At 46.7% G+C, this 11,242-nt stretch overlaps 1 protein-coding gene across 1 annotated transcript in view; it reads right to left on the bottom strand.

Moving 5' to 3' along the window:
• Nucleotides 1-10,986, bottom strand: part of MATN1 (matrilin 1, cartilage matrix protein) — a 17,747-nt gene extending 6,761 nt beyond the window's left edge. The window contains exons 1-3 of the mRNA XM_009995158.1: nt 10,899-10,986; nt 7,611-7,957; nt 2,026-2,248 (exon numbers count right to left, since the gene is read on the bottom strand). Of these exons, the coding sequence (XP_009993460.1) occupies nt 2,026-2,248; nt 7,611-7,957; nt 10,899-10,986 (658 nt within the window). The remainder of the gene's footprint in view (nt 1-2,025; nt 2,249-7,610; nt 7,958-10,898) is intronic.
• Nucleotides 10,987-11,242: the final 256 nt, after the last annotated feature.

The raw sequence follows: 11,242 nt of genomic DNA, 5'->3' as shown, positions 1-11,242 counted from the left end.
AGATCTGGTTGAAGGATTTTCTTTCCAAATACCAGGGAAATCTACGCATTGAGTTCTGTCAGAACGATGGGAGATGGTGCAAAGTCTTTAGAAGTTATGGGGCTTCTATTTATTATTTCAAGTCATTTGTGTTCTGCTCACCAAGTATTTTGTACTTCTGGCCTTGCCGGTTCACATGTCTGCATACTGTGGGAGATCTTTCCAGCAGATATGTAGCTCATATAATTAGGAATGTTGCTAAACACGTGGATGGCTGTGACCCTCAGGTTGAGTTCTCTGAAGCCTACAGAGATGTTATGAGTCTAACAAGTGGCTGGATCACCAAGGGTGATTCCCATGTGTTTGTTGAGCCGTATGGAAAACAGCTTGGACAGTGTTGCCCAGTTTTTCCTGCTGTCAGTCCCCACAGGGGTGCCTCGGGGTAGTAGCTGGTGGTTGGGTAAGATCTCCAAGGATGGTTGGTGCAGCTGCTGGCACAGCAGGGCACCGGCACGGGCTGCAGTTCATACCGTGCTGCTCCCTGTGAGCTACACTCATCCCTAGCACAGGCCTCCTTGGGATGCCTCTCCCAGGGTTTTTCCCATGGGGAGAACTTTTGTCATCTGCATGTTAGGAATTTGAAGAGCAAGGCACAGAAAAGATTCTGTTTTCCTCTCTCTCTTGTTGAATGACACCAATGCCAGAACTTCAAAACACGTTGTCAGACCTCTCAGGCTGACTCCTGACTCCAGGGCAGCCAACACCAACTCCCACAAATACTCATGGCCTGGATTCCACCTTCTTATATTTCATCTCTATCCTACCTTTAGTTTGCAGGATTTGTTCCCCTCTTACAGCTTCTGGTGCAGTGGCACCTGATTATAACACATGAGTCGCTTTATATTCAAATTTTTCCACCTTCCTACAGAAGAGGAAATTCTCCTGGATGAAAAGCTGCTCCCCACCAGCACTTTCAGCCTGAGAGCTGAATCATGACATTTTACACCTCTTGAAGAAATTGGTCTCATTTTCCAGGTGTGTGTGTTTGCTGTGCCTTGCCACGGGCACCGTGGTGCATCACACCTTCTAAAAAGTGTTGCCACACGTCTGTGCTTGGCAGGATGGGTGTGAGAAACACCCCAGCCCCTCCTGCTGACACACAAAGCAGATATTTATAGACCATCTCCTACACTCTTGTGGGTACATTTGAAGGTAATAAATCTTTCTCACTCCATTCACTGGTTCATGTAGGAGTGAGGAAGTGTTTGTCAGGGTCTTTTCATACCCCGTGCAGAAAGGCATGAGATGCTGCACAAGGAGAATTTCCTGCCCCATGAGGCTTCCAAAAACATCAGCAAAGGCAGTTCAGCCTCCAGCAGGTGAAACCAAGCCTTGCTTCACTGGGAATTCAGGAGATGGTGCTGGTGTGGAAAAGTACAAGTCAGATTCTCAGAACTGCCCAGGTAAGCTTAAACTTAAGGACAATTGTTTTAGCTCTATAAAGATCACATTTTCTGGGGTTTTTTTTCAATGCCTCAAGAAGTGTGTGGGTTGTGTTTATACACTCATCTGTGCCAGTGAAGTCTGGAGACTTCTTCAGCTAGAACGTGAAATTCCCTAAGCAAAACCTGGAATTCTTGAAAGGCAACTTTTCAAAGAGCATCTCTCTTTGTTCTCCTGCAGATCTAAGTCCTTGGAACAAAGAAACAGGTGGATGAAGGATGACCACATATACAACCTCCATATGTAGTGGATTTAAACTGAGAGAGGGGAGATTTAGGTCAGGTATCAGGAAGAAATTTTTCACTCTAAGGGTGGTGAGGAGCTGGGATGGGTTGCCCAGGGAGGTTGTTGATGCCCCATCCCTGGAGGTTTTTAAGACCAGGTTGGATGAGGTTTTGTGCAACCTGATCTAAGGGTTCCCTGCTCATGGCAGGGGGGTTGGAGCTTGATGATCATTGAGGTCCCTTCCAACCTTTATGATTCTATGAAAAACTTGCTGGCAGCCACTTGTACCTCTTGGCTAGGGTTGTGGCAAGCACTTACCACAGAAAGCTTCTTGAAACTTGTGGGTCAACTTCTCTATGACGCTGTAGCTCTCCACATAGTCCACGTGCTCGTCCAGGGGCTCGCTGGCGATCTGCCGCAGGGTGTGCATGTCCACCCTGCCCACCCCGATGGCAAAGGTCTCAATTCCAGCTGCCCTGGCCCTTGCTGACACATCCTTCACCCCATCCTGGGGACGTCCGTCGGTCACAACGATGGCCACCTACAGACAGGAGGGCAGAGGGAAAGTGTTTGCCTGAATGGGTGTTAATATCACTGTTGCTTGTGGAGCAGGCTGGGTTAGTAAAGGAGGTTTCACATTTCTGAAGTGAAAGAGAAAGGAAATGCCACCTTCTGCTTCCCCTCTTCTCGTTCTTCCTGAGATCTCAGAAGCCATTTTTTTTGTTTGTTTCTTTCTGAGCTGGAAAGGTTAAACTGCCAGGGACCTGACTGATTTAATTAAGAGACAACTGGGGCATCTCGTCCTTAAGGAAACCAAATGGAAGGGTAAAATCTTCAAAGGCAAAGTAATGCTCAGCCAAACTCTGAACGTCTTCATGAACATCCAGCTGACACTAAGGACAACTCTGACTCAGTACAGGACTTTAAAGAATCTCAGCAAATGTCACAGAAACATCATGAGATGAAGACCTTTCCTCATTTTCTAGATGAAGAAGCTGAAGGAGAGGAAGAGATCTGCCTAAGGTCACACTCTGTGTTGGTACCTGCCATGATTTCTGATTCCCTGTGCCACAATAAATAGCAGAGAGTAAATCCTGCCCCTACTAACATGGGCATTAAAGTCACAGCTGGTTTAAGTGGGAACTGGATTTCACCCTGGATCAGGTGGAGCCCTAAACTAGTGCAAAAAGCCTTCAAGGGTCCTGCTCCTTATTGTTAGATTGACCATTTTCCTCTTTATTTTTCTGCTGATAAGTGATAGAAAACATTTTTGTTCTTTGCCAATTCATCTACTTCTGCCAGTTTTCCTTCCAATTGTTTTACTGTGACACTGCTGTCAACTCCAAAGCAAATGACTGGGATATAATGCAGTATGGAGAAACAGCAGCAGCAGGAGCAGGTGAGCAGCTAAGCAGAAAAAACCTCCCCATTGCAGGCAAATACCCTCAGCAATATAGAATCTGAAAGAACATTGAATGGAAAAGGCAGATTAAAATCTATCTGGCAGCAAGAGTGAGTTGGAGTGAGTTATCAGCTGGTCAGTAAGGTAGTGTTTCTCTTCCCCTCTGTGCCATATGTGCTCTCCATCTTTCTGATGAGACCCGCCAGCTGCTCAGTTAGGACAACTGGTCCCTGTTTCACATCCTCAGGCAGGAGAAAAGTCATCTTGGGTGAGGTCAGGAGTGGGATTCCCTGCTCCATGCACCCAAGGAGCTCTAAGTGGCTCCTTCCCCCTCTGCACTCCCTTCTCCAAGGGCAGGCTGAATGCTGCAGTGACCTGTCCCAGAGCAACACTGCCAAGTGAGCTGCTGCCCCTTCACAGCTTCCCTTCTAGTCAAAAGATGGATAAAAATGTAGAGCCTGGTGCAGATCTGTAAGTTCAGGTGTGTGTCTGCACTTCTAAGGGCTAAAGAATGAAGAATTCTGCTGGCACCACAGTTCTGTAGCTGAAATAATAAATAAATGCAAGTATTTCTCTTCTGCTCATGGCCAGAAGAAGGAAAACTGTCCCCAGTGGCAGGTGTCTGTGTGTACTGCAAAGGGGAATGGCCAAGAAAATCTAACATGAACTAAAAGGAGCCCTGGGGTTGTTCCTGAAGCAGCAGGCAAGCCCAGGTAGGAGCAGCCATGCAATGGTGCTTTCTGCCAGGAGAGAGAGCCCTCGACTCAGCCGTTCAGCAGCAGGCTCAGGAGCTCTGAGATGGGGGCTGCCAATTAGAGCTTATCAAAAGCCAACCTGTCAGGAAACGAGATGTATTATCAAGCAGGTTCTGTGAGCACCACCACCCCCTGAGCAGGTTTCTGTCAGTGGCTGCGTATCTTTCTCAGTGCTTGTCACAGGATGGGGGTGTTGCGTGTCCTCCTGGCCTTTCTCTGTCTAAATAAAGTGATTCTTCAAGTTTAATCAGTTTCTTTAGTTCTTTACATCCAAAGTGGCACCTTCCCATAGGCCTGAGTCCCAGAGAAGACCCGGGAGGTTTCTGGTCCCAGCATCCTCATCTGGATCTGATGGGAAGGATCTTCAGAATGGATCAGTGTGAAAATCTGCTACAGAGCACTCAGATCCATGGGGCTTCTGACCTGCTGTTGGAGGTACAGATAGCACAGCTCAGGCATTGGGAATTAATCAGTGATCTCATGGCTAAGATGAACATAACAGTGAGTCAGAACAAGCACCCATCAGCCAGGGAGCTTATCTGTGACCATGACCAGGAGCTTGCAGATGGAGTATAAGAAATAGAACAAGTATAGAGTGATCTATCATATGTAGTTATCTTGGTAATCAATAAATACTGATGGTTTTTTCCCCCTAGGACTCCCCTTCTGACATTTGCCATCTGCCAGCCTGAGACAGTGAGTTCTAGCAAGAAAAAAGTCCCCCCCTGTTTTCTTTTTTAAACCTACCTCCAAATTATTTGCAGTCACAGGGTCTCTGCAATTCTCTGTGTTGTGACCTTGTCTTGTTTACAGAGCTGAGTCCTGGGATGTGCCTTGTTTGGTAAAGAGCAAGAGACAAGTTGGAAGAAAGGAGCAACCCCTGCAACCTGGAGAGGGAGGGCTGGGGCTGGGCTCAGCAGGTACTGGTGTGGGAGAAATTAAGAAAGGGTGAACCCTTTTGCTGTCTCAAGTAGCTGATCAGGATCTCCAGTTTTGCCCTAAGGAACCTCAGAAACTTTTGCTTTTTGAGGTCAAAACTAATTTTAACCACCTCCTTTCATTTTCCTGGGGATTCCTAACTTTCTAGATCCTTCTGTCATGTCAAGTCCCCCATGGGACCATTTATTCCTGGTTAACTAAGAGACCTGAGTCTTCCCAGGCATTTGGAGGTATCTTTCAGGGTTGCCCTGTGTAGGCAGCCCAGCAGCTAACGAGGTGTCTCATTCCACAGTGAACCACGTGAATGTTGTAGCTGCACAGAAGGGACAACTGGGCAGAAAGCTGAAAAAACCCTTGATTTGCTCAACAATTTGACAGTTGATTTGTTGTTCCTCCTAAAGAAAGATAAAAGTAATTGGGCACCCCTGTAGTTTTTGATAAAGGTACAAATGGGCTTTAGTCCAAGTTCCTGCAGGGACAAATGGTGCTTTTCCCTGTCCTGGGGTGACATTTGCCACAGAGCCCAGGAGACTGAATGATCTTGTGATGCTTTGAGCAGTGGCCCAGGTGGTTGACAATCATGGCACAGATATTCTGCTGTGTGAAGGAGCAAGGACTGTGTCCAATGTTTCTGGAAGCTTCACTTCCCTAAATTACTGCAGGACTTAGTCATTCTTTCCAGGCAGATGATGGGGCCACCCAGAGCAGCATCAGGGTAGCATCAAGTGGAGAAGTTTTTAGGACTTTAAGAAACTGTGGGGCAAAAAAACAACCCTAAATAAGCAGGGAACCAAGGAATACAAATGGTTGTGGAGTGTCCCACCTTGGAGGTGTTCAAAAGCCACCTGGACATGACCCTGAGCAACCAGCTCTTTGTGACCCTGCTTAAGCAGGGGAGTTTGGTCAATATGACCTCCAGAGATCCCTTCCAACCTCCAACTTCCTGTGGTTCTGTTTCTGACCAGAACTAAAGTGGAAGGAAAGAGGTAAAACCTGTACTTATTGTATTTTATTTTATTTTATTTTATTTTATTTTATTTTATTTTATTTTATTTTATTTTATTTTATTTTATTTCATTTCATTTCATTTCATTTTATTTCATTTTATTTTATTTATTTTTAAAAACCAGACAAGTAATGAAAAAGACTATTTTTCTGCTTTCTTTTTGCATTTCCAGGAAATAAGGTGTCAGGGCAACAAAGCAGCTTCAGAGATTTTTATCTCACTGTCCTCAGAAACACGAATGCTTGAGCTGTGCTCCTGTATTAAGCTGCTCAATAGCTATTATTATTATTATTTTATTTATTTTTAAATTTTTGGATATTGAAACTAAAGGTTTGGTTGGTAAATGAGCAGGGCAGAGCAGCTCTTCTGTGTACTGAGATGGCAGGAAACCAGAAGGACTGCAAGCCTGTGCTGGGTAAGTTGTCTGGCAGCCCAGCTGCAGAGCAGGCAGAGCAGGAAAATGATGCATGAGCAAAGAGGTCACTTAAGTGGTGTGGAAGAGATTAGGCAGATAAAGATCCAGGCATCTTCACAGCCAGCTCAGTGAAAATGTCTCTTCAATCTACAGTGGTGGGCACTGCTGCCTGCAAGGTGTCAGGATGTATTAAGGAAAGAAGAGACTAATACTGAAAGTATTTTAAGTGTGCTGTGTAAATCAGACAATGTCCCAGTCTTGACCTAAATATGGTCTCCTTGCCTTTTTTTGCTTGTTACTTTTTTTTAATGTCTGGACAGAAAGGCACTGTTTGTGTGTGGCCATGGATGATCCTGCAGCTCATGTTTTCCACCACAGGGCCAGCTTGGGATGGCAGGAGGTCTCTACTGGAGACCTGTCTCCTTCCCACCAGTGTCCCTGGAACTGTTTCACCAGGTGACCATTAAGCTTGAGTAATGAATGATGTGATCATGAGGGCTTCTCCCTCTGGAGCTGATGGTGAATTGTCTTCCTAGTGCATCAAATCAGCTTTATGCTAAGGAGAAGTGCCAGGTCCTGCACTTGGGTCCCAACAAACCTGTGCAGCCACAGGCTTTGGGAAGATGGGTTTGGATACATCTATGGTCGAATCCAAAGGGGTGAACAAGGTATCTGGGGAATAAATTGTTAAAGACTGAGCTTTCTGGACAGGGAATATGGGTCAGGAGCAGTGATGCCCATTGCAGCCATGTGCAGAATTAAGCTGATCTTACACCACAGCCTTAAATGCTGTGTGGTCAATAAAGTCTGTGTGCCTGAAGAGAAGAGCCCGGATGGAGAACAAAGCCATCAGCCTCTGGAAAACTGGAGAGCAGTGAAGGACACTGAATCAGCACTTTGCTTTTATATCTGCAACTGAAAGGGGCCATTCCAAAGGAAACTTTCAGAAGGCTGCCTTGTTTTTTCTATGGTGGATTCTGAAGCTTTATTTTTTGACAGTATTTTGGGCAGATGAGCATTGTTCACACCCAGCAAACCTGGCTGAAATCATCAGCTGGTGCTGCTGTGTTGTTGCAGGCACCTTGGAAGCAGGGAGTTCTGTCCCAAAGAACAGGCACTCTAGGCAAAGAGGAGACCTAGTGAGGTTGGATTAACTACCCTGACAACTTCTGGCCAGTTCCACCCAAAAGAAAGCTGAGCTTTGTTTTCAAGAAGGGTTGGGAGGTTTCTACTTCCTAAATGTTTGCCACCTTTGACAGTTCACACCAACGTGTCCCCACTCACTCAAAGCACCCAGAAAATCACCTTTCCTCCTTCTCTGCTTTTCCCAACCACTCTGTGATGAGCCACAGGAAAGAAGGAGCGTCCAAGAAAGAATTTCCTTACCTTATTAAAATTGGGAGACCTCACCCTGGCCCCTTCTGAGTCACTAAAAGCCCTGGTGATGGCAAACTGGATGGCCAGGCCAGTCATAGTCCCCGTGGAGAGCGGCTCTATCCTCCGGACTGCTTGCAGGAGCCCAGCTTTGGTTTGGTAGGTCTTGAGGGAGAACTCGTTCTTGACAGCACTGGCATAGTTGATCACACCCACCCTGGTGGAGTTGGGGCCCACGTCCAGCCCCTCAATCACCCGGGACATGAAGACTTTGACCTTCTCAAACTCGTGGGGGCGAACACTTCGGGAGCTGTCGATGATGAAGACCAAGTCGGTGGGTTTGGTCCTACACAGGGTGCCTGGGGGGGAGGAGGAGAAGAAAAATAAAAGTATGCTAGGTGGGAAAGGATGGTCTTGTTGGAGCAGCCACTGAGGCTGGAGGACCTGCAAGCTTCAATCCTTTCTCTGTCTGTCTCAGAGAGGCCCTTTGATAGGAAAGTGTAGGGGAAGCAGAGTTACCAGCTGACAACATGTAGCTCTGCAGGAGCAAGATGAGAAGACACCAGCACTGCCCTTGGGGGAGCAGGTTTCCCACTTGTCACCCCAGGGCTGCTACTGATGTCTACACAAAGCTTAATTCACCTAGAGCAACACAGGGGGTGAGGAACCAAGCTGGGAACTGTGTGTGCCCTTCTGTACCACCAACGTCTCAACAGGAGTTACCACATTTCAGAAGTGGAGAAGGAGTGGGGATGGATATTAATTCCAGAGATTGCAGCTTTGTCATGTGTCACCAGAACCAGGCATGAAACTCAGCAGCTCAGACTCAGTCGTGACTCAAGGTGCCCAGATTAACTAACCAAGGTAACATAAACCAGTCTCAGCCAGGGGCACTAATAATTAAATATCGCACCACAGCAAAGACCAGCACTGGTTTATTTCTGTGAGCTGGGGAGGGAGGATACAAGAGAGAGCTGGAGAACCACATATTTGATAGTTAATCTCTACAACCCCAGAGCAAGACATGAATATCCACTGTAAAAAGTAAATGGTATGGAAAGGAAACATTAGCAATGCAAAGAGCCAAGTGATTTTATTTTTATTTTTTTATTTCTTGCTTTCGTGCTGTTTTCTATTCTGATTTTCAGCTGTGGCAAATCATAAAAAAGGACTGATCCTTTTTATTCTTTTCTAAGTGAATTGTCCCATTTTCCCCACCAGATCTACAGCATTCTGTTCTTTTAAATTTTTTATTTATTTTTTTTCTGCCCTTTAACCTGTCTCTATAGGGGCATCAAGTGCTCAGTTAATATCTGATTTTCTGCAGAGAGGGAAGATAAAGGTTATACAATAAAGGAGATTTCTGCAGACAGATTTTTAAATGTGAGCTTTTGGGCCAACAAATCTGTTCCAAATTATGACATAAATATTATAGCTGCTCCTCAGTGTGAAATCTAAGGGAGCTTTCAGTCTTTCAGACAGATGAAAATAAATACCCTGCGATATATCCAGAAAGAATATAATCAGGTTAGTTTCCTGAGAGGCACTAATGCTGAATTTGCTTCTGGTTCCCAGAAAGGTCTCTTTAAATGCTGCTGTGTGTAGAAGGGGAGCAGGCAGTGGGGACTTTGTCAGATGCTCTGGTTTTCACTAAAATGCAATGTGACCTTTTCCCATGTGGGCAACTTGTGCTTTGCCACCGTAATTCCTTGCAGAGGAAGGAAAAACTCAGTGGACAGTCCATCTGCAGCCCTGCAAATCCCTTTGCCAGGGGTTGCTTAAGCCCATTTTACAGATAGAGAAAGGAAGGTGCAGAAAAAAGTCCCAATGTTTTGCCATCAGTTCCTCCAGAAATAAAGTGCAGGTTCCCCTTTGCTACTATTGCTATTGAATCACTTTTGTTTTCAGTGACAAATGGAAGAAAAGTGGTTGTTTTGATTTTTTTTCCCTTAGGAACAGTTGGATCTGATAGAAGAGAAATACAATTTCTCTTCTTTTGCATGGAAGCTCTGTGATTTTGCCCTAAATAACATATTTTAACCTCTTTTTTTAATTATTTTTTTAATGAGAGTAAAATGTATATCAGGGAAATTAAGATAAAAGAAGAGATGTCAGATCCCAGGCACCCTGCACACACCAGGGGCTGCAGGACAGGCCTTGGTTGTCTCCAGGAACACATTTGCTCTGGGGGTCATTTTGACTCAGCATTGTGTGTTTTAAAAGGAAATTAAACCAGAAATAAAATCTTTCTGTGTTTTTAGAAACCTCCACACTTGAAGTCATTCAGAAATAGCTGAAATTCACGCATGGATTTAGCAGAAAATATCTCTTAGGAAATCTTGGCCCTATTCATTAAAAGAACAGGAAACTTGCCTAGTAACTCAGAATTAAAAGGTGTTTACTTTAGCAATAGCAATTGCTCGTGGCAGGGCTGGGTTGAACGACTGGTCTGTTTGATTTTCTGACTTGAGTAGTGCTAAGATAACTCCTCCTTTCCAACTTACTGAGAAGAAACTGGTCAGTGTATCAGAAAACTCACCCTGTAACCAGCAGCTAAAGCTGCAGCCACTGTCACAGCCCTTGTACAGCTGTCAGGCTGCCTGGGTGTGTGCCTTGTACATCATCAGAGAGTTATTAGAACATTATTAAAACCCAGCAGTAACTTTTGCCTTGACAACCTCTCCTGAGCTCCCCAGGCTGGCTGAGCTCTGGCAGCATCCTGCTCCTGGCAGAGAAGAGATGGTTCCTCATTACCAGCCCCTCTTCCCTTCTTGCTCAGCACTTGCTGACACTCCTTGTAGACCCGGAGTGAGAGACCCTGCAACCTGAAGAGCAGGCAGCTTTTGCTCCCAGCTGGGAAGACAAACTGAGTGGGATTTTGCTTGGGGATGGATGAAGGGCCCATCCTCAGCAACCTGACCCAGACCTTCCTGCTCGCTAAGAGCTTGGGGTGGCCAGCCAACTCCTCCTCCAGCTCCCAGCAAAACCCACCCTGTGCAGCCCTGGGAAGAGGAGCAGCAGTCTGGGAAAGCAGAGGAAAGCCCATGTCCTGCCAGGCCTGACCTGAGGCACCTTTGCTGTCCCTCCCTGCAGCCCTCCTACCCCTCTGCACCAGCCCGGGGGGCAGAAGCATCTCCAGGCTTTGCTGCCTCAGGGAAATATCTGAGAAAGCTCCTTTGCTTCCCTGGCTGATGTTGGGTCTTTCTTCTTCCTACCTCTCCCTCCCAGTCCCCAGGCAGGCTGGTGGCAGGGAGGTAGAGGAGTGAGGGGCCACGTCCCACCGCCGGGCTCCCCGCTTACCTCTCGGCTGCGGAGACGCCCCACGAGCCCCGTAGCCCTGGAGGAGGAGCAGCAAAGAGAGCAGCAAGGCAGAGAAAATCCTGTCCATGGCTGCAGAGGAGCTGGAGGCTGGATGCAGAGTGGTGAGCAAAGAACCTTGGCCCAGAGGTATTAACCTGCCCGTCCTCGGGGAAGCCTTGGGGCCAGCCCCTGACACGTGTGAGGGGCCGGGGGGGGCACGGATGGGGAGAGGGACCAGCAAGAAGGGTGAGGAGAAAATATTGCCCAAAGGTGGGGAGGGGGAGGATGTCCAGCCCTGCCAGCCCCCATCCCCTCCACAATGGCTTCATTGCTGGCCGAGGGGA

This window comes from Chaetura pelagica, unplaced genomic scaffold (assembly GCF_000747805.2).
Source record: "Chaetura pelagica isolate M959 unplaced genomic scaffold, ChaPel_1.0 scaffold273, whole genome shotgun sequence".
Classification (NCBI taxonomy): domain Eukaryota; kingdom Metazoa; phylum Chordata; class Aves; order Apodiformes; family Apodidae; genus Chaetura; species Chaetura pelagica.
The sequence above is the reverse complement of the archived record's forward strand: the minus strand, read 5'-3'. Positions and strand labels throughout refer to the sequence as shown.